This window comes from Muscardinus avellanarius (genome assembly GCF_963383645.1).
Source record: "Muscardinus avellanarius genome assembly, chromosome: 13".
Lineage (NCBI taxonomy): Eukaryota > Metazoa > Chordata > Mammalia > Rodentia > Gliridae > Muscardinus > Muscardinus avellanarius.
The window spans coordinates 6,328,783-6,355,434 of NC_137799.1; the positions used below are offsets into that span (position 1 = coordinate 6,328,783).

A 26,652-nucleotide genomic window follows, 5' to 3' on the forward strand; every position below is an offset into this window, starting at 1 on the left:
GGTCCACGCCTGTTATCTCAGTACTTGGGAAGCTGAGACAGGAGGATCACAGGTTCAAAGCCAGCCCCAGCTACTTATGGACTCTTAGCAACCTAGCAAGACCGTTTCAAACAAAAAATAGAAAGGGATGAGGGAGCTGGGAATGGCGGCGCATACTTGTAATCCTAGTACTTGAGAGACTGAGACAGGAGCATCACAGGTTGGAAGCCGGCCTCAACAATTTAGCAGGCCCTCCGCAACTTAGTGAGACCCTTTTGCTAATAAGAAATAAAAGTGGGCTGGGGGTGTAGCTCAGAGGCACAGTGGTCCTGAATGTCATTCCCAGTGCCATAAAAAATAAAATAAAAAGGGATGGGGTATAGCTCAAAGGTTTAGAATGACTCTGTGTTCAGGTACCAAAATAAAACCAAATAAATTAAAAAACAAAGTGAAAGTAGAAAGGCTAGGGGTATAGCCCCAGACATAAACTAATTCCTAAAAATATCCCATTAAATCCAACAAAAGGGCTGGGTGTGGTGGGACATGCCCGGAATGTCAGCATTTGGGATACTGAAGAGGACGGCAGGTTTGAGGCCAGCCTCAGTACCTTAGCCAGACCCTGCTTCAAAATAATAAATAAAAAGGGCTAAGGGTCTAGCTCGAAGGTAGGATTCCCCTGAGTTCAACCCCTAGCACATGAATAAATAAACCCAACAAAAGGCAGGAAAAAATATATTTATTTATTTATTTATTTATCTATTTGGTACTGGGGGTGGAACCCAGGGGTATTCTATCTCTGAGCTGCACGTCCAGCATTATTTTTTATCCTTTATTTTGAAACAGGGTCTCATTGGGTTGCAATTGACCTCACTAAGTAGCTGAGCGTGTCCATGATCCTCCTGTCTCAGCCTCACAAATATTTATTTATTTATTTATTTATTTATTTATTTATTTATTTATTATTTTACAGTATTAGGGATAGAACCCAGGGCATTTTACCTCTCTGAGCTACGCCCTCAGCCCTATATTTTTATTCTTTATTTTGAAACAGGGTCTACTGAAATAGATGTTGAAAAGATCCTCACTAAGTAGCTGAGGCTGTTCGTGAACCTGTGATCCTCCTGTCTCAGCCTCCCAAATGCTGGGATTACAAACTTATGCCCCCACACCCAGCAGAAAAAAATTTTATTTTATTTATTTTATTTTTTATTTTTTATTTTTGGTGGTACTGGGGTTCCTGGAAGTCCTTCTACTTCCGGGCTACACTCCCAGACCTATTTTATATTTTTGAAACAGGGTCTCCTAAGCCAGCGCGGCTGGCTTCGAACCTGCGCGATCCTCCTGTCTCCGCCTCCCAAGCGCGGGGATTACAGGCGTGCGCCACCACGCCCGGCAGAAAAAAAATTTTAGAATGTGGCAAAAACTAGCCAGGCATGGGGGCGCACGCTTGTCATCCCCGCGTTTGGGAGGCAGAGACAGGACGATCGCGCAGGTTCGAAGCCAGCCGCGCTGGCGTAAGAGACCCTGTTTCAAAAATATAAAATAGGTCTGGGAGTGTAGACCGGAGGTAGAAGGGCTTCCAGGAACCCCAGTACCACCCTCCAAAAAAATGTGGCAAAAACTAAATCTGTAAATGGGGAAAGATTGTATTGGAAAGTGTCGGCAAGATGAAATATTATGCCATCATTGAAGATTCTTAAAGGAGAGTTTTATTGTTTTTGTTTGTTTGTTTTTTTGGTGGTACTGAGGTTCCTGGAAGCCCTTCTACCTCCAGGCTACACTCCCAGACCTATTTTATATTTTTATTTGGAAACAGGGTCTCTTAAGCCAGCCTCGCTGGCTTTGAACCTGCGTGATCCTCCTGTCTCCGCCTCCCAAGCGCGGGGATTACAAGTCTATGTCACCACGCCCAGCTTAAGGAGAGTTTTTGATGGTGTGGACAAGTGTTTATAGTGGTTCTTTCTATGAGTGACACCTCCAGCCCTTTTTATTCTTTCCCTCCCTTTCTCCCTTCTTTCATTTTTTCTCCTTTCTCTTCTTTCCTTCTTTCCTTCCTTTCTCTCTTCCTTTTTTTTTTTTTTTTTTTTTTGAAACAGGGTCTCACTAAGTGGCTGAGACTGGCTTCAAACCTGTGATTCTCCTGTCTCAGACAATGGGATTACAAGTGTGTGCTACCAGGGATGCAAGGCTGGTTCAGTATATGAAAATCAATCCATGTAATTAATCATACAAACAGAATTAAAGACAACAATCACATGATCATTTCAATAGATTCTGAAAAAGCATTTGATAAAATCCATCATCCATTTATGATAAAAACACTGTAGAGAATTGGAATAGAAGGAACATATCTCCACATCATAAAGGCAATCTACAAAAGCCCACCGCCAACATCATATTAAATGGGGAAAAACTTAAAGAATTCCCTCTAAAAACAGGAACAAGACAAGGATGTCCGTTATCATCACTTCTCTTCAATATAGTTCTAGAGACTCTAGCCAGAGCAATAAGGCAAGAAAAGGAAATCAAAGGAACACAAATAGGGAAAGAAGAACTCAAACTTTCACTATTTGCAGATGACATGATACTATATTTAGAAAACCCAACAAACTCAACCAAAAGGCTTATAGAACTGATCAACAAATTCAGCAAAGTATCTGGATACAAAATCAATCTTAAAAAATCAGAAGCTTTCCTGGACACCAACCGTAAATCCACTGAAAAAGAAATTCAGAAAACACTTCCACTCAGGATCTCCCACACACAAAAAAAATACTTAGGAATAAACTTAACTAAGGAGGTAAAAGATCTCTACAAAGAAAATTATAAAACATTGAAAAAGGAAATCGAATATCTTAGAAGATGGAAAGATCTTCCATGTTCATGGATAGGCAGAATAAATATCATTAAAATGGCCATCCTTCCAAAAGTGATTTATAGATTCAATGCAATGCCCATTAAACTACCAAGGTCATTCCTCACAGACAGAAAAATTAGTCATTAAATTTATTTGGAATAACAAAAATCCCAGAATAGCCAAAGTAGTTCTCAGCAACAAAAAACCCATGCAGGAGGAATCATAATACCTGACTTTAAACTATACTACAAAGCCATTGTAATAAAAACAGCATGGTACTGGCACAAAAACAGATACATAGACCAATGGAGCAGAATAGAAGACCCAGAAACAAGTTCACACACTTTCAGCCAATTGATTTTTGACAAAGGGGCCAAAAACATACACTGGAAAAAGATAGCCAGTTCAACAAATGGTGTTGGAAAAACTGGTTAACAATATGCAGAAAATTTGAAATTAATTCCACTTTCTCACCCTGCACAAGAGTCAATTCAAGATGGATCAAAGACTTGAAAATCAAACCAGAGACCTAGAAGCTCCTTGAAGAGGGCGTAGGTCCAACACTGCAACACATAGGCACAGATAAACACTTTCTCAACAAGACCCCAAGGGCACAACAAATTAAAAGGAGAATCAATACGTGGGACTGCATGAAACTGAAGAGCTTCTGTTCAGCAAAGGAAACGGTCAAGAACCTCAACCGAGAGCCAACAGAATGGGAGAAGATTCTTGCCACCTACACCACTGATAGAGGACTAATATCTAGAATATACAGAGAACTCAAGAAACTCAACACTAAGAAAACAAAGCATCCAATGGGCAAGTGAACTAAAGTGAACTAAATAGACACTTCACGAAAGAAGAAATTCAAATGGCCAATAAACGCATGAAAAAATGCTCAACATCACTGGCAATCAGAGAGATGCAAATCAAAACCACCTTAGCTCCAACTAGAATGGCCATCATTCAAAACACAAACAACAGATGCTGGCGAGGACGTGGAGAAGTGGGAACTCTAAGACATTGTTGGTGGGATTGCAAATTAGTGCAACCACTTTGGAAAACAGTATGGAGAATCCTCAGAAGAATGGGAACAAATCTACCATTTGATCCAGCAATACCACTTCTGGGTATCTACCCAAAAGAAAAGAAACCAAACTACCAAACTAACGCATGTGTATCTATGTTCATAGCTGCACAATTCACCATAGCCAAACTATGGAACCAGCCAAGATGTCCGTCAACAGATGACTGGATTACAAAACTGTGGGATATGTACACAATGGAATTTTACTCAGCCATTAAAAAACCTCAATTACATCATTTTCAGGGAAATGGATGGAACTGGAGGACATTATGCTAAGTGAGATTAGTCAGTCACAAAAAATAAGAAATCAGATGCTTTCCCTAATATGTGACAGTTAGGGAGAAATGGGTCATAGGAGGAACTCTAGATGAAAAAGGAAAATCCTATAGAGGAGCAAACAAGACAACCTAAAGGAGGAGAAAGGAGGGGGAAGAGGAAAATCTCTAAAACACACAATGTACTTAAACATATCGAAGTCAGTCACTAAGCCGAGCAAGGGAGGGAGGGACGGGGAGGGAATGGGGTGGGAATTGGGTTGGGGCTAAATGGGTGATGGTCTCTTAAGCCAGCGCCCCTGGCTTCAAACCAGCGCGATCCTCCCGACTCCGGCTCCCAAGCGTGGGGATTCCAAGTGTGCGCCACCACGCCCGGCAAAACGATACATTTATATAATATAGAATATAAAATATTGGGGGCTGAGAGTAGAGTGAGGTTTTTTTGTTTTGTTTCGTTTCATTTTTTCAGTAGTTAGGGATTGAGCCCAGGGCCATTCTACCTCTGTGCTAAACCCCCAGCCCTATTTTTATTCTTTTTTTTTTTTTTTTTTTTTGCGGGTCTGGGGATGGAACCCAGGGCCATTCTACCTCTGAGCTAAACCCCCTGCCCTATTTTTAATTCTTTATTCTGAAACAGGGTCTCACTAAGTTGCAGAGGGCCTCACTAAGTAGCCGAGTCTGGCCACGAGCCACGATCCTCTGGTCTCAACCTCCCAAGTACTGGGATCATAAGTGTGCGCCACCAGGCAAACTGAGCATGTGTTTATAACATGTACAAGGTCCTGGGTTCAATTCCCAGCATGGAATAAAAAAAAAAAAAGCATTTATACTTTAAATAACTACAAAAATGTAAGCACAGAAAAAAATATGACTGAAAATAGACCTACTATAAGCAGTGTTTGTAACTGAGTGGGACTCTAAGTATTTTTATAAGTCCGTCCTTCCTTTCTTCCTTCTATTTCTTTCTTATTTATTTATTTATTTATTTGTTTGTTTGTTTGTTATTTATTTAGTTACTGGATATGGCACCTAGGGGCATTCTACCTCTGAGCTACATCCCAGCCCTATTTTTATTCTTTATTTTGAAAAAGGGTCTCACTAAATTACACAGGGCCTCGCTAAGTAGCTGAGGCTGTCCGTGAACTTGAGATCCTCCTGTCTCAGCCTCCCAAGCACTAAATTTACAAGCCTACGCCATCACACCCAGCTCTTCCTTCCTATTTTCAGAAGTCCTTCCTTCCTTCCTTCCTTCCTTCCTTCCTTCCTTCCTTCCTTCCTTCCTTCCATTTCTGTAACTTCCTGCCTGCCTGCCTGCCTGCCTGACGCAGCGCCTCTCCATGGGGGAATACAGACACGCAGGCCCGGGGCCGGCCAGGCCTGGACTTGGTTCTTGGCCACTTTCTCCATACCGCAGTCACCTCCTCTACCAAGCTGGGAACAGCGTCGGCCTCTTAGCGCTGTTTTGAAAATTCAGCAAGATAGTGGGAAGAAAGCGTGTGGCCAATGATTTGGCAGAGAGCTAATATTCACAGAACCACTCATTATTACCACAGGCTTTTGCAATCAGAGAAAATGAAGCTCTAGAAACAAGAGTTCTTTTGAAAGAAAGCAACTCTAATGGAGCCAGGAGGCAGCGTGGAGGTCCCCGAGGTCCGGCTCCACGTCCAGAGGCAGAGGAGGCCCCACAGCACCGACCAAGATGGCTTTGGTTGCAAGAGGAGACACTCCCCTAAGCTTGAGTCCTGAATTCGTTAGGAGAACCCCAGAGTGTCTCAGGGAAGCCAGGCCAAGAAATGCCACCAGTACAGCCGGGCCTGATGCTCGCCTGTAATCCCAGCACTTGGGAGGCTGAGGTAGAAGGATCGCAGGCTCGAGGACAGCCTCAGCAAGCAGTGAGATTCTAGCCGGGCGTGGGGACACATGCTTGTAATCCCAGTACTTGAAAGGCCGAGAGAAGAGGATTGCAGGTTTGAGGCCAGCCTCAGCAACTTAGTGAGACCTTGTTTCAAAAATTAAAAAAAAAAATATGTATATATATATAATAGGGCTAGGGGTGTAGCTGGAAGGTAGAATGTCCCTGGATTCCCTCCCTAGACCACACACACACACAAATAAATAAATAAATAAATAAACAGATGTTACCAGCTTTGGTGCCGTGCTGGGGGAAGAGAGGGCACAAACCTTTGACCCTCTTCCCACCCTCCCCTCTGGCTTCCTCCCTCTGCTTGGCACCTACCAAGCCAACAATGGCTTCTCTAGACTTCTGGCCCTGTCCTGAGGCCCTCACCTGGAGGTGAGGTTCTGATTGGCCCAGCCCAGAAAAGGTGTTCAGCACTGGCCCAATCAGATGAGAGCGGGGGGTGGGGTAGTGGAGCATTACCAACGCGGCTCTAGATCCTGCGTTGAGGATTTAGCTCCCTGGCCCATCCTTTGGGCTGGGTCCTCCCCATGGCACATTCTTCCTCCACCACAATTCAGGCTGCTTTAGCCCACCCTCCCTTTTTTGGTACTGGGGATTGAACCTAGAGGCTCTCTACCTCTGAGCTATACCCTACCCTTTTTTATTTTGTTTGGAAACAGGGCTTCCCTAAGTTGTGGAGGCTGGCCTCCAACCTGCAATCCTTCTACCCCAGCCCCCCAAGTGCTGGAATTACAGGCGTGCATCACTGCGTCTGGCTGCTTTAGGTTTCTCTTGAGCCCCTCAGGTGTGGTGTGGACCTGTGACGTGGTCAGCCACAGCCACCATATGCAGGACATCCCTGTGGGCTGTGGGGAAAGGCGATTCCCCGGGGTCCATGCCATGGGCTGGGGCCGTTCACAGGCAAAGCACCTGAGCTCTGACCTCGCTGGTACACGCCGGAGAGCCACAGCTGCTGACAAAGTCCCCAGGCTGCCTGCTGGCTTGGTCGCCCCGTGTGGGGCTGCTTTGGGGTCTCCGGTTTTTGCTGGAGGACAGAGCAAGTGGATTCTCCCTAATAAACAGGAGCTCTGGAAAATCACGCCCTGAGACAGTACTTCTGTTAGAAAACACAAAGGTGTGATAAGAAAAGCATGGACACACACACACACACACACACACACACACACACACACACACACCGGTAGAAATAAATACACAAAGACTAACGTATCTTTTTCTTAAATTGTCATTTATGGCTCCACCTCGCAGCCGCCCTCGTCCCTTGGAAGGATGACCACTTCTACAGGCTTCGGGGGACCAGGGGACAAAGCTGGGGCCCCCCTGGCAGCCCCACTAGCTGCTAGGCGGGGAGAACAAGCCACGATGACAAATTACCACAACAATCAGCGCCTGTATGCGGAGGCGAGTGGCGGAGGCGAGTGGGGAGGCCGGGCGGGCTCCTCATTGTCAGAGGCTCTATTTGGCGGTGACCTTGCTCTGGAGCCGATGATATTCCTTTAGCCTGTACACCAGATTTGAAACAAAGAAAAATGTAAATTCACAATAACAACATGCGCTCCGTTCAATTAAGGCCGGCTGGCGGCGGGCCGGGCGGGGGCAGCTGTTTCTTAAGATGAGCACGAAGTTGGCTTCCTTCTGTCTCCTCCTGCCCTCCAGTTGGGATAATGCAATTAATTTATCGTGGGGGGGAAACACTGTTTGTCATTGTTGAGGACGAAACGTTTAACTGGCGCTGGGAGACGTGAAGAGGCCATTATGAAATCCCCGTGTGCTCTGGGCAATTTAAAAGAGTTTACAGAGTCAGCGAACGCGGAGGGCGCGGGGCGGGGGAGGCGGCTGGAATCCGAGAGAAGGTGGCGGCTCGGTGGCTCCGGGAAGGGAAGGGGCAGGTGATCGGAGCCCAGAACTGGACAGACGAGCTTTCTCTACCCAGGGTGAGTTACTCGACCACTCTGGTGCCGGCCCGGCTGCACCTGCGAGGCGGGTGGGTTACACCCTACACCTTCCCGAGCGTCCACCGCGGGGTGCCGCGCCCTGGGGCCACGTGGCTATGGTGGCTTCCAGCTGTGCTTCTGCTCAGGCCCAGCGACTTAAAGGCTACCGGACCCCTGTAGGCTATGGACACCTGTAGGCGATTTCCTTGTCTGACCGGTCCAGGAAGGAGCTCACAGTGGAGCCATGGCACACAGGGGCGTGCGGCCCGGCCAGTGGGAGCAGACTGGGGCAGGGGGCCGCGGCGGTGGGGCCTGTCCAGGGCAGGTCAGCTGTCAGAGGCGCCTGGGGGCTCTGAGGACCCGGCGGGGCCGGCGGCACTCACCTGAGGGAGTTGATGTTGATGAAGCCGGTCGCATCGATGGGCTCGTAGTCGCCCTGGACGTTCATGCTGCAAGGAGAGAGGTAGGTCCGTTAGCTGGCCTGGGGCCTCCGTGGCCACTGGGGCCAGGACCAACACCACCCACGGCAGCCAGGCCGCTTCCCACAGGCGGGGCAAACATTCCGCACTTTGGCTTCTCATTTGATTTTTCTTTTTCTCTTTTTTTTTTTTTTTGGCGAGTCTGGGGATGATACCCAGGGGCATTCTACCTCCAAGCCACACCCCCAGCCCTATTTTTTATTCTTTATTTTGAAACAGGGTCTTGCTGAGTTGCAAAGGGCCTAAGTAGCTGAGGCTGTCCGCGAACCGCGATCTTCCTGTCTCAGCCTCCCAGATGCTGGGATTACAAGCGTGCGCCAACACACTTGGTGCCTTTGATTTTTTTTTTTTTTTTTTTGTAGTAGTAAAAATTGAACCAGGGGTGTTTTACGACTGAGCTATATCCCCACCCTGCCCTTTTTTTTTTTTTTTTTTTTTTGGTGCTGGGATTGAACTTAGGGGCATTCTACCTCTGAGATATACCCCGGATCTATTTTATTTTTAATTTTGAAACAAGGTCTCACTAAGTTGTGGAGGGCCTCGCTAAGTTGCTGAGGCTGGCCACAAACCTGCGATCCTCCTGTCTCGGCCTCTCAAATACTGGGATCACAAGCACGGGCCACTGTGTCCAGTGTCTCACCCCTTTTTACTGTTAATTTTTTGCCATACCAGGGATTAAAAAACCCAAGGGCATTCTACTTCCGATATATACCTGCAGCCCTATGTTTTGTTCTTTATTTTGAAGCAAGGCCTCACTAAGCTGCAGAGGGCCTCACCGAGTTGTCGAAGCTGGCCTTGAACCTGCGGTCCTCCTGCCTCAGTGTCCCGAGTCCTGGCCTTACAGGTGCCTACTGTACTGAGCTCTTTCCTGACTTTTAATCTGACTCCAGGAGCCTTATTCTGGGCTGGACACCGTGCCAGAAGCCGGAGGGCCCCGCAGTGCACCAGCAGCCTCCTCCCCATGCACAAAGCGGCTGGAGGACCCGGCGCGGCCAGCAGTCGTCTCCGAACCCCCCCTACGAGGCAGAGGACACGCTGGGAACAGGACACTCATGGAAGCGCGCTGATGGCATCTCTCAAACTACAGGGAGGCCACCAGCATTAACAGCACAACTGTCCCACCGGGGCCCCAGCCCTTGCATGTCCCCCGCCAATCCATCCTGCATCCAAGCAGGTCCCCGAGGACCGCCCCTGCTCTGCTGTGCCAGGCTCCAGAGCTGCCCTTTCCCTTCTACAGGGAAAGGTGGCCATCTTCCAGACTCGACAGCATCAGCCCTCAGCTCCCCTCGGTGCCTGCATTTGAGCCTGGTGCTTGAGTGGTGCACGTCGGCTCCGCAGGTACCCGGGCTCGCGGAGCCGCGGTCGGCTCCTGGTGCACGCGGCTGACGGTGGCTGCTCTCGGCGGCCTCATTGGCTCCGCACGTAGCTGGCAACCAGTGCGCGGTAAGTGCGCACCGTTCCTGACAGCAACCGTGCGGCGGCTCATTCATTTACCCAGGCATTTATTCTGTGTGGGGGGCACTGCGGATGGAACCGAGGGGCGTTCTGCCTCTGAGTGACACCCGCAGCCCTATTTTTTATTCTTAATTTGGAAACAGGATCTCACTGAGCTGTAAAGGACCTCACTAAGTCGCTGAGGCTGGCCATGAACCGCGATCCTCCTGTCTCAGCCTCCCGGATGCTGGGATCACAAGCGTGCGCCACCACGCCCGGCTCCATTCAGACATTTATTAAGCACCTACTATCTGCCAGGTGCAGATAAAACAAGAACTTGACAAGGGCGGCGGTTACCATGGACACAGACATACGCAATCGATTGCCCATCACCTTCAGTCACTGTACCACTTGGGGCACCTTGGTGTCAGATGCCACACTCCACCAGGGTGTGGTGGGGTTCCCTGTCACATCCTGCTCTGAATCAGCCTCCGTCTTCATATCCGCGGAACTCCAGCCTCAGGACAGAGGTCTTAAGGTTCTTTTGTGTGTGTGTGTGGTGCAGGGGATTGACCCCAGGGGCCTTCTACCTCCACGCTAAATTCCTATTTTTAATTTTATCGTTTTAGTTTTGAAGCAGGGTCTCACTAACTTGTGGAGACCCCAAGTTTCTGAGGCTGGCTGCAAACCTGTGATCCTCCCGTTCCCAAGTACTGATGACAAGTACGCGCCACCACGTCAAGACTTTTTTTTTGGTGCGTGTGGCACTGGGGATTGACCCCAGGGGCATTCTACCTCTAAGCTACTCCTCAGCTCTATGCTGTTGTTTATTTTGAAACACAGGGTCTCACTAAGTTGTGGAGGGTCTCGCTAAATTCCTGAAGCTAGCCTCAAGCCTTCAATCCTCCTGTCTCAGCCTCCCAGGCACTGGGGTTCAGGCGTGTGCCACCACGCACCTCGGTCTTGAGGTTCTGGATGGCAAAAAGATGGCCCGTTTCCTTAGGACCCCTCTTTAGAGAGATGTGACTGCAGGGGAGAAGGGGAGAGAATCTGCCCCTCTGTGTGATGCAGAGGCTGTACCTCTGTCTGCTTTTGGCGGGCCCTTTATAAGAATTAACGGGGCTTCTGTGTCTGCCGTACCTACCTACCTGGCGACTAGTCCAGGCCTCGGACTCTGACCTTCACCAGCCTAGAAGCTGCCCCACGCTGTGCCCCCTTGACCTTGCTGCCTCCACCCTCCTCCCCATCTCCCGAACTCCAGGGCCGAGGCCACCAGGACCGGCTCCCTGCAGGGGAGGGGGCGCCAAGCTTTATCACAGCCCTCACTGTGAAGAGCAGGTGCTTGGGAGAGAAGGCCCGATCCAGCCCGGCAGCCTCCTTGGTCCCCTCTAACAGCCCTTGCTTGGGGACGAGGTCGGGGAGTCTAAGCCGGCTGCGGGCCCCTCGACGCTCCCCGTCCACGATGTCCGTCTGTCCTTCTACCTCCATCTCTCCGAGTCAAAACGAACTCTCCTGTCCCCATCCCAGAGCCGGCGGGCGCCCTTGCAGACTGCCTCGGCAGCTCCTACAAAGAGGACCTATTGGGAACAGACCTGTCCCACGACGCTGCTCTGACTCCCAAGAGGTGTTTCTCGGGAACGAAAATCCTCCTTTTCAAATCGTGGTCTGGGGTGTGTTGGGGGGAGGCGGAAAGAGTTTACAATGATTTTTTTTACCTCCCCTGACGGTCTACAGAAAACCTCCACGCTTTTATTTTTGCTCATTCGAGTGGCTCTGACCTGCTCTATAATTACGTTACTTTCTACCTACTGTGCCGCGGCATTTCCAGCCCTGCCGCCTCTCACGGCTTCCTCGCTGGTCCCTGTGACGCTGTCACTCAAGGGCTTTCAAGGCAGCGATGTAGAAATCAGAAAGAAAAGGGAAATGGTCGGAGACACAGTGAGAATAAATGCTTCTGCTTTTTTCTCTTTTTTCCCCCCTTTCCCTTTTTACTTCATACGTTTAATCTCCCTGAGTGAGACTGTAAGCTTAATGAAGGGTTGGACAGATTATTAGAGGCTGCTGATTGGGAGGGGGAGGGAAGAAAAAACCAGAGAGAGAAAGAGAGAAGATAATTTGACATTTACCCCGACTGATCTAAACTGATTCGGTTATATTTATGGCTTATAAAGTGTTTAGAAAGATTGAAGCGGGGGGGGGGGGAGCGACTCAACGTGGCAGAGAAGGGAAAGGAAAAAAAAATATTGACTGCCAAACAAAACTCGTACTTTAATTCCCACCTGGCCTCCGGAAGGGAAGGGCCAGCGCCAGCCTGAGCCGGGCTCCGGCCTGGCCCTCAGGGCTCGGCCCCCACCTGGTTTGGCCAGGTGACCTCCAAAGGGGACCCCTGCCTCCTCGGTCAGGGGAGACGCTACAACACTGACATCCTCCCCGCTCTGGCGTCTTTCAGTCAGGTGTGTCCTGGAGTGGCTGTCTAGAAGGTTCTGTTGGGCTGTGTCAAACAAGACCTGTGCTCAAGAGCTTTAAACCCACACGCACGGTCCTTCCCCGAGAACATCCCCTCGACACAGCGATCACCACCACTAGGTGCCCAGATGCTCACGCACGCCCCCACCCCAGCCAGGAGGATCCTCAGCCTTTCCTCTCCCTCCACATCCATGTCCTGTCAATGCCACTGCCTACAGATCTGTCAAAGCGACCTGCCTCTCTTGTCCCAGAACCATCAGCTCGGTCCCCACTCTGCCATCACTTCCAATGGAGTGACCCTCTAGTCACTCTTGCTGGCTCCCACCCCACTTGAATCTGTTCTCTGGAGCAGCCAGGCGGACCCCCTAAAAACAGATCTGATCTCAACCTTTCCTTTAGGATTTGGCCTCGTATCTCACACCCAGCCTTGACTCCTAGGTGTCCTTCCCTTCTCGTGTTCTTGTAGTGCCCGGGCTATTCTGGGTTCTTCCCAGGCTCAGAACTTCTGAAACAGCCCCCTCCAGGTTAATGCTTTCTGCTGTGATTTCAGCGGCATAGAGGCAATGCCAGAAAACGTTACCATACCCAGCTGAAGTATCCCAGGACCATAGCCACAATTATTATACCCAGCCAAAGTATCCCAAGGAATCTTGCAGTTGCTTATGGTTCCTTGCCACCCTTTCTCATTCTACCTCCAGGCGGTCATTTCATTAATATCCTTCCCAGCTGGTTCGTAAGTTCCACAAGGGCACTCAGCATAGCCCCTGACACACGCTCAGGTACCAATTGTTGAGAAAGACAGTCAGTGGACAGGAGGTTCCATGCCCAGTCGTGGGGCTGGACGAGGTGGGTGGCACCTACCTCACCAGCTCCTCATTGTAGAGAGACAGCGGGGACTCCCGGCCAAGGATGTACACCTGGCCCTTGAAGACGGACACCTGCACTTTCCCTTCGACCCGCTCCTGAGACTTGGCGATGCAGTGGCGAACAAATTCACACTCAGGGCTGTGCCAGAAACCTGTAGGGAAAACACAAGAGGGTGTTAGGGAAGGCCACTACCGCCTGCCTCACAGGTCAGAGCATGAGAGGACGGTGTGTGGGAAGGGTGCCCCAAGGCTTCAGCCCACAGTGTCCTGGGGGCTCTGGCACAACATATACCTGTAATGACCAAGAAGAATGTACCCTTGCAAAGAACGAGGGTGAGGAGGTAACCTCCTTGCCCCAGTAACGCAGTCCCTTCCTAAGGACTAGGAGGAGAGTGGCCATGGCTCGGCTTGGCATGGTGGTCACAAAAGTTGGTCTGGCTCTGGCCTGGTAGGGGCTCTACTCTTGTTGGGGAAGGCAGGAGACCTCAGCCAGGACCCAGAGCAACGTCAGTGCCCAGGACAGGCAGCTGGGGGTGGAGAGGGGCCAGACAGACTAAGGTATGCAAGGCCTTCATCTCCCTGCCTGCCGACTGGGATGACACAGTGCTGTTGGAGGTAGGACCTCATACCTGCCCCGTGGTACTGGACAGAGGTGGGAAGCACCAGCCCTCGGGCCAGGCAGGCCCCGGGAACCACCAAACTGCTCTCTGCATTGCTAGTGTTTTCATGTGTCCAGCAGATATTTTTACGTACATAAGCAGAGGCCCTGCAACAAGCTCCTCACCTGGACCTGCTCCTTTATTATAATTTTGGTACCGGGCATTGGACCCAGCGACGTTCTACCTCTGAGCTATACCCTCGGCTCTTTTTATTATTTCAAAACAGGGTCTTAAGCCAGGCGTGGTGGCGCACTCTTGTAATCCCAGCATTTGGGAGGCTGAGACCAGAGGATCACAGTTCGAGGACAGCCTCAGCTACTTAGTGAGGCCCTTTGCAACTCAATGAGACCCAGTTTCAAAATAAAGAATAAAAAATAGGGCTGGGGGTGTAGCTTGGAGATAGAATGCCCCTGGGTTCCATCCCCAGTACGGCAAAACAAACAAACAAACAAACAAACAAAAACCCAGGGTCTTGCTAAGTGGCTGGGGTCTCCTTCAGTTCCTCAGGATGGCTTCAAACTTGGGGTCCTTTCTTTGGGGATCCTGTCTTAGCCTTTCAAGTACCAGGATGAGAGGTGTGTGCTACCACACACAATTTGAACCCGCTCCCCCTCCATGTCGGGGAGATTTGAGACGCCTCCAAATCTGCACAGGCTGGAAGCAAGGACCGGGATAACTGCTTTTGAACAACTCTGCTTCCTGTGATAATCTCGGAGCCTCTATTTGTAGATGGGGCAGGAGCTGCTTGAGAAACCTTTCTCTCCTCTCCCCATTCCTTGTCCCCTCCCCCAGCCTTAGGTGCTCTGTTCCATCTGTCCTGGGCCTTGGCGGCAGGCTCAGACCTGTGGCTGGCCACTGCCCCCGGTCTAGTCTCTGCTGAGGGAGGCTAAGACCAAGGGGTAGGCAGGTGGCCACAGCCAGGGTTGGGGGAAGGACAGCACCAGGCGTAGGATTTCTCTGAAAGGGAGCCGGGAAGGTGAGCCTACCTGGGGGCAGCTGTGGGGCCAGATGGTACCTGATCCCCCAGCCCGATAAGGGGCTGGGTCAGCCCAGGGTCTGCGCCTATTGTTGGAAGCCCAGACCTGGGGGCACCCGCGGGAGCTCAGTGGTGCCTTCTGTGCGATGGGGTCCCTGGCTTGCAGAAGTGTGGGAGGGCCAGGCAGGGAGAGAAGAGCTTGGGTCCTCGCTCTCCAGTGCCTTACACTTGAGATCACCTCCCGGCCCCAAGGGACAGCCTCCCGTGACTTGGTTTCCTTATTTACACAAGACACTGTTGCTTACAGCTTTTCAAAGCTTTGCTTTGTGGTCTGACCTCCAGGAACTCTGCCAGCTCTTCCCTAAGTGTATGCAGGAGACAGAGGCCCAGAGAGGGAAAGAGGCTGCTCAAAGCCACCCAGTAAGGCCAGGGGAGAACCGAGCACTCTGAAGTCCAGCTCCCAGTGGACCCCGCAGGGGGATACTGCCATCCTTGCTGCTCTGTCTTTTTTAGTTGGGATAATTAGCCCATTAAATTCCCAGGCTGGAAGGCAGGTGGAGATGGGGCTAGCGATAAGGAGGGAGTGGGAGCCGGTGGCCTCCGCCCACAGAGGTCCTGGGGTCAGGTTTCTTTACCCAGTGGACCCGGGCTGGGATGGGGATGCTGAGCCTGTCCCAGGCTGCCAGGGGGGAGACCCTGCATGTCCAGGCCTGTGATGCACTGTGGGCAGGCTTGGGGGGGCTGCAGAGGCCCCCCCCCCCGCTGCCAAGCTCTCAACACACACCCCCCTTTCTTTCTTTTTTGCAGTAGTGGGGATGGGACCCAGGGGCATTCTACCTCTGAACGACACCCCCAGCCCTATTTTTTAGTCTTTTAATTTTGAAACAGGGCCTCACTGAGTTGCCAAGGGGCTTGCTAAGTAGCTGAGGATGTCTGTGAACCACGATCCTCCAGTCTCAGCCTCCCGAGTGCTGAGATTATAAGCGTGCGCCACCACGCCAGGCTTTTGCACGCACCCCTTTTTACCTGGAAATGTGTGCAAATCCTGCACTGTACCCATTTCCTGCGTCATCGGTCCCCTCTAGGGTCCTGCCAGGCAGCTCTTGGACATGCTCCTGCAGGGAAGGGGTCTGCCTGGACCCCCATATAGCCGGGCCAGGAAATCTGGGACTGGGGAGAGCCAGCAAGCAGGAAGGAATGCAGAGAGAGGGAGGCTGCGTTCACAGAAACCGGGGCATCTAGGATCGGAGCCGAGACAGGTGGGAGGGCTTCCGTGTGCCTCAGTCTCCCCATCTGTGCCCTGAGGCCATGAGTGCTAGCTAGGACTGGGAGGAGACCCAACATGACCGTGACCTTTAATTTATAAGTGAAGAGAGTGAGGCTGGGGTGGGGGAGCAGAACTCCCCCAAATCATAAACCCAGCCAGAGGCGAGATGCCTGGCTTCCTGCCTGCAGTTTCAGAAACCGTGCCGGGCGCGGGTGCTCAGTGCGGCTGGCGGCACTCTGCTCCCAGGGCTGCTCCAGAGCCCTGACAACTCCACGTCCTCAGCCCTCCCGCGGAGCAGGTGGCGCTCAGGTGAGATGGCGAGGCGCGGAGTAACGGGGCACGCTCGTGCTGGGCTGTGCCCGCTGTGCCCCGCGGTGGGCCGGGCTATGGGTGCTGCTGGAGGCTGCTGGGATGTCTGCGGGGGCCTGATATCACGGGCCCCGGGCCAAGTCCCTGTGAGCACCAACTCTGGATCGGCCTCGCCCTCCCTCTGCTCAACCTGAGGTTTTGTTTCCTTTTAAAGCTCGTAATTGCTGGACCTCATTTGGGGATTTAGAGCTCTGGTTGCTGGCTGACAGCGCGCGTGTGCGTGTGTGTGTGTGTGTGTGTGTGTGTGTGCGTGTGTGTGTGGTGGACAGGCACAGTGCCTGTGGCCAGGGACCAAGCCCCAGACCCTTCTGCAATGGCTCCTCACTACAGACTCCCTGGGATCTGCTGGAGGGACCGAGAACGTGGCACCTGAGCGGGTCTGCCCTGGGCTCATGTGCCAAGAACTGGGACAACTGTCTTCTACTGCGTGGGCCTCAGCTTTGCACCTCCGTGCAGCTGCGGTCACCCCAGCCAGGTGCCCAGTTCAGGGCCCGCAGCGAAGAGCCCACTGCAGCCGTCCTGGGATGAGGCCGCCTCCTGCCCCCACCCCTCGCCTCCTTAGTCGTTCCTTCCCCCAACAGGAGGGCCAGGTGCTCTCCCCTCTCTCGCCAGGTCTTAATGCCATCCCCACTTTGCAACCAAAATCCACCTTTCAGCACTGAAATCCTGTGGCGCTCCAGAGCCCACTGCAAACAATGGTATTTAAACACCTGTCTGTCCCTGGCGGGGGGGGGGCGGGGGACGACTCGCTTCAGCTGGGAACAATAGCAGCCAGAAATAAGGCCAGAAAATGGTCCCTCACCCCTGCCCCCCTGAAACTCTGGGGTAACAGTGGACCTTAGCAGGGGTGGGGGAGGGAGAAGGCTTAGCCCGGGCACCGTTAGTAACAGCACCTTTGCCCAGAGGCCCTGGGCACAGCACCGCACAGGTGCGGCTCACAGCTCAGGGAGCTGCTCGGTGCGACTCCACAAAGCAGTGACGTGTGACAGCTACTGATGGGGTGTCAGGAGACACTGCCCATCGGTGGCCGGGCGGCCCAGCTCTCAGGCCCCGCGGGTCTTGCAGTCTCTCTCCAAGCGCCTCAGCTCTGCGGCTATCACCGTGTAGCAGATACCAGCCACTCGGCCACGAAGGAGTGCGGCCAGGCCCCACTAGGGCTATTTATGAACTGGAATTTGAATTTCATATAATTTTCACATGTCAGGAACCCCCCACACCACCGCCACTATTTAAAAATGTAAAAACTAGCCGGGCGTGGTGGCGCACGCATGTAATCCTTGCGCTTGGGAGGCTGAGACGGGAGGATCGCACAGGTTTGAAGCCAGCCTCGGCTACTCAGTGAGACCCTGTTTCCAAATAAAATATAAAATAGGTCTGGGAGTATAGCCCGGAGGTAGAAAGCCTCTGGATTCCACCCCTAGTACCACCAAAAAAAAAAAAAAAAAAAAAAAGTAAAAACTATTGTTAGCTCACGGGCTCAACAGAAGCAGAAAGGGGCTGGATCCGGCCCAGGGACTGTCGTGTAGGGATCCCTGGATTCCAACTCAGTGACCACAGGCGAGGCAGGGTGTGGGGGGCTTGCCTGGAAGGCGCGTCCACCCACAGGGGCCGCTGAGGCCAGCCATTGATTACCCCACACCTGGCCCAGGCTGTGGCCACCAGGGGTTTCACGGTCGAGATCAGGTTCCTATATGATCCCAGTAACTTGAGAAGCTGAGACAGGAAAGGTCACAGGTTCTAGGGCAGCCTCAGCAACTTAGCGAGACCCTGTCTCAAAATGAAAACTCAAAGGGTCTGAGGGTGTAGCTTAGTGGTGGAGTATCCCTGAAAAAAAAGCCTGAAGACTTGTGAGCACCCTATGAGATGTTTCATGCCCCGTGCAAAAGCCAGCACCTGGCACAGGCTGGGTACAGGTGGGCTGCCCTGCCATGGGTGAGATGTAACACTTCTCCCTCTCTTCCATTCCCCCCTTCGGCCTGCACCTTTTGGGGTGTCTTAGGCGCGGGCAGTGGCGGGCAAGTCTGGGGGAGGGGAGGGGAGGGGCGGGGATCCCCAGGGGAGGGGGCACGCACCGGTGTACACCAGCTCGGCGAATTTCAGGCCCAGGCCCTGTTTGATTTTACGCACTTCTCGATCCATGGTGAAGGCCTCGATGTCTAAATGAGCGTGGTAAAGGATGGTCCCTGCTGGGGTCTCGTAGATACCTAGCCATTTTTCCAGGCAGGGGGAAAAGGAGAAAAAAAGCAAGAAACACATGAAACCCAAACTGTCAGCAAATGACAAAAAAAAAAAAAAAAAAGAAAAAATAATAATGATTCATCTGACAGGAGACAAGCCGGTGGGACCCATTCACTCCCAGCTTGCTACAAAACGTATCTGTCATTATGTTCCTGCTGGGGCCACGACAGTCCACTCCGAGGCTTGTGGAGAAAATGTCTAGATGCCCCCCTTTGAAGAGGCCCTCAGACGCTGGAAAATGACAGGGTTTCGGAACGGCTCCCCCCCCTCCCGACGCATGCCCACCGGCCTGCAGCTGAAAACCTGTAATTAAACCAACTACGCTGAGCCCAGGGCCCCAAATATCCCTTCCTCCCTTCCGCTGGAAGCCGGGGAGGGGGACGCTGTGTGCACACTTGCACACACATGCACACGGGTGCACACGCAGGCCGTCTGCAGCCGGCGTCTCTCCAGAGACCGCTGGGGTTGGCGCAGGGCTTCGGCGATCGCCCGGGCGGACCCCGCAGTACAGATGGGGAGACCGAGGCTTCAGAGCGAAGGGGCGGCGTGGGGAGCTCAATCCAGCCGCCAAGTCCCTGACCGGTGCCGTCAGCTGCTCTGTGGTCAAGTGGCCGGGGAGGCCCAAACCCTGAAGTTCAGGGGGACGAGGACCTTGCTCAAGTCCCCTCCCGTCATCTCACCCAGTTCTCCCACTAGCAAAACAAGCTGCTTCCATTTGACGGTCTCTGAAGTGAGAGGAGTTGCTCGGCCCTGGCTGGGCTGAGCTGGGCCCCAGAGGACCCCCCCCAGTAGTGCCAGGCTACATCTGGGGACACAGAAGCACTGAGAGGCGACTCTGCCCATGCTCACTGGGCCCATGTGTATTCTGGAGCTAGACGCGTGGCCTCTGCCTTGGACAAGCCTATCCAGTGTCCACTGTCCCACACCCCAGGTTCCCCCCAAAGCCCCCCTCCGCCGCTACGCAACATTAGAGCGTTAAAAGAGAGGCAAGCGCTCCACTGTCCTGAAAATTCACCACCATCATCCTTCAAGTGGCTGCTTTAAACGAACAACCTAGCCTGGTGCGCTGGTGCACACCTGTGATCCCAGTACTCGGGAGGCTGAGACAGTAGGATCACAGGTTCAAGACCAGCTGCAGAAACTTAGGCCCTGTTTCAAAAAAAAAAAAAAAAAAAAAAAGGAGCCGGGCGTGGTGGCGCACGCTTGTCATCCCAGTACTTGGGAGATGGAGACAGGAGCATCCAGGTTTATAGCCAGGAGACCCTGTTTCCAAATATAAAAGCTGGGTGTGGTGGCACATGCTATTAATCTCGGCATTCAGGAGGCTGAGACAAGAGGATCGCTGTTTGCGGCCAGCCTCAGCTACTTAGTGAGGCCCTCTGCAACTCAGTGAGACCCTGTTTCCAAATAAAGAATACAAAATAAGGCTGGGGGTGCAGGTCGAGGCTTGGGTATAGTTCAGAGGTAGAATGCCCCAGGGTTCCATTCCTAGTTACACACACACACACACAGAGAATAAAAAAAGAGGGCTGAGATTGTAGCTCAGAGGTAAAATGCCCTGGGTTCTACCCCCAGTACTGCAAAATAAATAAATAAATAAATAAATAAATAAATAAAATATTCAGGAGGGTCATGGTTCACAGCCTCAGCTACTTAGTGAGGCCCTGTTTCAAAATAAAAATATAAAATAGCACTAAGGGTGTAGTTTGGAGGAGATGGAATGGCCCTGGGTTCCATCCCTACCACAAAAAAACACAAATAAATAAGTAAGTAAAAAATAGGAAAATAGGCTGGGCGTGGTGGCGCACGTTTGTAATCCCTGCACTTGGGAGGCAGAGACAGGAGGATCGCGCAGGTTCGAAGCCAGCCGCACGCGCTGGCTTAGGAGACCCTGTTTCCAAATAAAAATATAAAATAGGTCTGGGAGTGTAGCCCGGAGGTAGAAGGGCTTCCAGGAACCCCAGTATAACAAAAAAAAAAAAAAAGAAAAAGAAAAAAAAAATAGGGCTGTGGGTGGGGGGAGATAGAATGCCCCTGGGTTCAACCCCACTAAGTCCCCCCAAAAAGTGCTAGGGGTATAGCCCAGTGGTATAGTACCTTCGGGCCAAACCCCTAATCATGTAAACAAAACAAACAAAAAAATCCAGAAAGGATTTCACATCTACATTCGTAATGGCACGATTCACCAGAGCCCAAAGAAGCAGCGATTCAGCGTCTACTGCCAGAGGAACGGCGAGACGGAGTACTCTTCAGCCTTCTGGAAGGGCGTTCTCACACCTGCTGCTACAGCCGAAGCCCGAGGGCACTGTGCTAGTGAAACGGGCCAGCCACAGCGGGCCGGGGCCCGTGGGGTCTGCAGAGCAGTCAAATTCGGAGACAGCGGCTGCCGGGGGGTTGGCGAGGAGCGAGGGCTGACTGGGGACAGGGTTCTGGTCTTGCGAGATGAGACCGTCCTGTGGGTAATGCCGCCGGCCCGCACGCTCACAAATAGCGAAAATGTACGTTCCATGCTGTGGCTACCTTACTGTAGTTTACACAGTGCTTTGCCAAACTGAACCACACCAGAAGGGAGGATGTAACACGGGGAAAGGCTGTCCGGGGAGCCCCTCTGTCACCGGCCACACGGTTCCTCCTTGCAGAACGCTGCCAGGCGCCCGTGTGTGAGTCTGGGATCTCAAGAACTAGAGGCCCTTCAGGATCAGCCCTGTGCTGAGTTCTCCTGACCTAGTACAAGAGCACGCCAGGCCGGCCAGAGCCCCAGCTGGGCCCTGCGGGGAAGCCACGGCCCCTCTGCAGTCCAACGCCCCAATTTCACAGAGGAGACAGAGGTCCCAGGAGGGCAGTGACTTGGCCCAGGCCACGCCAGGCCAACCAGGGGGGAACAGGAACCAGCATCCCAGGCCTCAACCTGGCCCCAGGTTCTCAGGTCTTTATCAAATGATTCAGCATCCAGAGCATGCAGGACTCTCAGGAAACACGTATGTAAAATCTCACAGACGCCAGGCGCTAATATGATTACCACGTGCCAGGAAAGTCTGTTTTATTTTTTTCTGGCAATAGAGATTGAACCCAGAGGCATCTACTTTTGAGCTACACCCCTAGCCCTATATCCTTCTCTTCTTCCCCTTCCTTCTCCTCCTCATTGTTGTTGTTGTTGTTATTATTATTATTATTATTATTATTATTATTAATTATGGTAATGGAGATGGAACCCAGGGGCTTTCTACCTCCAGACTACACTCTCAGACCCATTTTATATTTTATTTGAAAACAGAGTCTCACTAAGTTGCTGAGAGCCTCACTAAGTAGCTGAGGCTGGCTTTGAACCCACGCGATCCTCCTGTCTCAGCCTCCCAAGTGCTGGGATTACAAGCGTGCGCTACCATGCTTGACTATTGTTTTAATTTTGAAACAGAGTCTCACTTAGGTACTGGCTGCTGGCCTTGAACCTGCGATCCTCCTGCCTCAGCCCCTCAAGTACTGGGATTAGAAGGGTGTGCCGCCACGCCTGGCTAAGCCCATCCCATTTTACTTTTGAGGGACTGCAGCTCTTGGGTGAGCTCTACCATCCTGAACCTACTTGTGACCTTTGAGCGTCCCCAAGGTTACACAAAGGCCCAAGCCCTGGCCTCCCTCGGGCCTCATCTTTAACCTAATAAACACAGTTCCAACAGATTCCATCATCTATCTGCCTGGAGACAGTGGCTCAGAGCTACGTGCTAGAGAGAGGAGGTAGAGACAGATGGAGAGAGGAGGTAGACGGATGGTCAAGAAAAGCCACCGCCCGCAGCCTGAGAACTCAGCAGGAGCCGGGGCTGCTCCTTGGGGGCAGGGTAGCTCCAAACTCACGTGGCTCCTGAGAGAGGCCCAGAGGTCCAAGCAGCACGTTCAGAAAGCCAGGCACGTAGCCGGGCGCGGTGGCGCACACTTGTCATCCCAGCATTCGGGAGGCGGAAACAGGAGGATCTCGGTTCACGGACAGCCTCAGCTACTTAGTGAGGCCCTCTGCAACTCAGTGAGACCCTGTTTCAAAATAAGGCATAAAAAATAGGGCAGGGGGTGTAGCTTGGAGGTCAAATGTCCCTGGGTTCCATCCCCAGTACTGCAAAAACAAAACAAAACAAAACAAAAAACACGTGCAAGAAAAGTTTGGAAACATCTGCCTCCAAAACAGTAGAAATAATGACAAGACTCAAGGGCAGATTCTCCATTACCCCAGCGCCTTCGCCACCACGAACAAAGGCATTTCCCGTGAGCCACTGCGAGCAAAACACCTGCAAAGGCCCGTTGATCTCATCCGAGCACAAAATACGAGCTCAAAACAAAAGGGCCAGAATCGGGCCGTCTAGTGGTCATTTCTGTGCATTTTGGAAAAAACCCCCAAAGCGTGCATGGCCCATCCTTGTCCCGGCCACAGGTAGTGGCGACGTCACCATCCCCAGCTGGCCAAAGGCAGGAGCCTGCCACAGGGCCAACGCGGGGGACCCTGGCCCGCCCCGCGCCTCGCTCCTCGGCCAGCCCAGCAGGCAGGCACAGGCCACGCTGGAACCAGGAGCCGCACGGCTTTGCCACCTTTCCAGAGAGGCCCCGCTTGGCTTTGCTGTGTGACCTCGGCCCCTGGGAGCGCGCTCTCGAGCCCCAGGCGGGCAACCTGTCTGCAAACCAAGGAGGCGGGCGAGCTCCTGCTACGCTCAAACACCAGCTTCCTTTGGGACCCACAGTCGTCCCCCTGTGTCCCGCATGCCAAGGGCGCTATCTCTAGAAATACCAAATTCCCCTCTAGGACAGTGTGTGAGGGGAGAATGTAGCCGGGGCCCAGGATTCAAGGAGGAGTGGTGATACAGCCACGCCCTCCCAGCTACTGGCCCAGGAAAAGCATCCCCCCCCCCCCCAAACCACCCCGGACAAACCACAGCCTCAAGAAGCAAACAGCACCTGGTGGGCGGAGCACGGGCAGCGTCCGCCTGCTCCCGTCCCTTGGAACGGGCCTCAGGGCCTGCCCTCTGAGACAGCCCAGCAAGCTCCTGGGCTCATGGGAAAGCCACAGACACAAAACACACCAGCACAATTAATGTTCTTGCTCCTAGCCCGGCGTGCTGGTGCACACCGGTAATCCCAGTACTTGGGAGGCGGAGACAGGAGGATCGCGCAGGTTCAAAGCCAGCCGCGCTGGCTTAAGAGACCCTGTTTCCAAATAATGTAAAAAAAAAAATAGGTCTGGGAGTGTAGCCCGGAGGTAGAAGGGCTTCCAGGAACCCCAGTACCACCAAAAATAAAAAATAAATAAATAAAAAATAAAAAAATAAAATAAAAAATAGAAAATAAATAAGCGTGTAGCTCAGAGGTAGAATGCCACTGGATTCAATCCCCAGTACCCTCGCCCCATAAAGATTCTTGTTCCCTTCCTTAGGTGTTAAAGTTAATTGTGACTAATCAAAACACTGGTTTTCAGGTTGCTGTTGCTGCTGCTGCTGTGTGTGTGTGTGTGTGTGTGTGTGTGTGTGTGTGTGTGTGTGTACATGAGTAGATTTTAAGAATCTTCCCTCTCTCCCCAGGAGCAGGGGGTACAGATGATTTCTGTGTATTTCTACCGGGGGAAAAAAAATGACTTAAAAAAAAATCGCTGACAGCAACCTGAAGTTAAAAGACTGTGGATTTGGGGCTTTTGACAGTCGGCATACAAACCACTGCGCAGAGAGGGAGGACATGACAGCTGAGCCTCGGCTGCCGTGGGAGAGGAACAGACATCTCCGAGTGACACGCACAGCGGCTCCAAGTGTCTATTTTCATCTCCCCGTGTTTACAGGGAAGACAGAGGTGTCAGCGGCGCTGGAGAGCAGCTTCAGTCACGCCGTAATTACTGCCACGGAGGTGGGGGAGGCGAGGAAGGGGGACGGGGAGCTGGGGTGGCGGGAGGGGGAGACTGGACCAGGAGGAAGAGGTGGGGACCGCGCAGCTGCGGCGGCTTCAATTCTCATCTGTTCCCCGGGGCCGCCAGGTTAGCCTGCGCTGAGCAATTTGGCCAAATTGAGTGGGGGGTCTGCCAAGACAGCTGGGGGTCGGGGTGGGGGTTAGGGCACCTGGACCAGAGGCTCCGGCCCTTGGGAAAGCAGATCCAGAGGAAGGGATTTGGAAAGACTGGGGGGTGAGGGAGGCTGGCTGGGGCCCTCCCCTCTCGGGTACCAGGGCCAAGGCTGGAGGTGGTTGCCATGGTGACGGGAGGCCAGTCAGGGTGGTCCTCCAGCCATCCTCTGGGCTCCTGGTGCCCCGCGGGCCTGACCTGGAAATCAGGGTGGGTTTCTGAGGCTGGGCACCCCAGGCTTATGAGACTAAGACATCTCCCTACACTGTCCATCTGGAATGTTCCATGTGAGCAGAGCCTCTGAGAGGGCCGGACAGGTGGGCAGGCGGGTGGGCCGGGGATGGGGAGTGGGAGAGGGCGGAGGGAAGAGGGAAGTGGGGAGCCAGCGGAGGGAGGAGGGCGGGGAGGAGGGAGCAGGGGGCTGAGGGGCAGGGCCCGGAGGAGGGAGAAGGTGAGGCCAAGGACAGGCTGGGCTCCCTGGCTTTTCTGCCTGCCCGGCCCCCCTTCTCCTCCCCACTGATTTCATTTACTTCACTTAATTAGCCCCCCTCTGGAGTTAAAGCGCTGATGTGGTAATGACGATGGGGCCAGCCACAATACAGCAGAGACGCTCGCTCCATCTGCAGCTTCCCAGGCCGCCGGCCCTGACCCCGCGGCCACCCAGACCCAGGCCGCGCGACTCCCTCCTCTCCTCCCGCCCCACCCCCGGGAAGAAACCAGCCCTTAACGAAGTTCAATTACAAGCTTTGTAAAATCAATACAAATGACATTTCCCCCTGTACACTGAGATGCGGACAATAGCGTCGCCCTGCTCTGCCCTCGTGGTAATTGACGATTAACAGCCAATCCCATTACTGTACACGCAGTCAACTCCTTCGTGGGGGAAATCCACGACACCCTAATTTATCGTCTCCGTTCTGGCTTCCTCGCAGAGAAATATTTGGAGTGGAGAAATAAAAGCAGGAGACCACCCTAAAAAATACCAAGTAAGAAAATGTCCGACAAGTTACAAGTTCTGGAGGGACGTGATACGTTCTCCTCGACCGGTCCTTTCTTTGAAGGCTGGCGTCCCAGAGACTGAAGGCAGATTGAAAAAGGTCACACAGCTTCTTGGGGCCGGAATCCTGATTTCCTTGCTAAAAAGACTGTGTGACCCTTGGGCTAAGTTCTGTGCTTTGACAAACAGCCCCCAGAGGGACCCATGCAAGGAGGCAGTGAGGACTGGGCTCTGGGGGTGATCAGGAGACCCGGGGGTCCAGACACACTGCTGAGCTCACGGCCCTGCTGGGATACAGGGGGTGAGTCTCCAACCCAGACCCAGACCCGGCACCTCAACCCACTTCACAGACGAGGAAGTCGAGGCTTGGGGAGGCTAAATTGATGACGCAGCCAAGATCAGGACCTGGATCTGGCACCAAAGCCTTGACCTTCCGCACCAGCTCTTCTGTGAGGCCCCCGGCCTCCAGACACCACATCCTACCCAACAGGCCACCCGGAGTGCCTCCGGCCCCCCACCCCTCCCGGACGCTCTGGCTCCACTCTCTTCACTTCACTCAACCAGCTGAAGCTTCAGCCGGTGCCTCTTCTAGGATGTCTTTCCAGCATGGTGCAGGCCAGGCTTGGTCCTCACTCTCCCCCACCCAGCAGCATGCCTTTTCCATCGGTGACCTCCTTATCTGCCTTGTCAGCACAGACAATAACAGTGATCATAACAGTCCTGACCAATTTGCAGTGCCTGGCAGCACCATCGAACCTATCTGGAG

The 26,652-nt window shown here is 52.7% G+C and overlaps 1 protein-coding gene across 1 annotated transcript in view; it reads right to left on the reverse strand.

Moving 5' to 3' along the window:
* Nucleotides 1-7,574: 7,574 nt before the first annotated feature.
* The window catches only part of ASS1 (argininosuccinate synthase 1), a gene marked incomplete at both ends in the record, with an annotated part of 43,835 nt that continues 24,757 nt past the window's right edge, over nucleotides 7,575-26,652 (reverse strand). Inside the window, 4 exons of the mRNA XM_080709662.1 lie at nucleotides 7,575-7,620; nucleotides 8,437-8,502; nucleotides 13,294-13,450; nucleotides 18,642-18,773. Of these exons, the coding sequence (XP_080565788.1) occupies nucleotides 7,575-7,620; nucleotides 8,437-8,502; nucleotides 13,294-13,450; nucleotides 18,642-18,773 (401 nt within the window). The remainder of the gene's footprint in view (nucleotides 7,621-8,436; nucleotides 8,503-13,293; nucleotides 13,451-18,641; nucleotides 18,774-26,652) is intronic.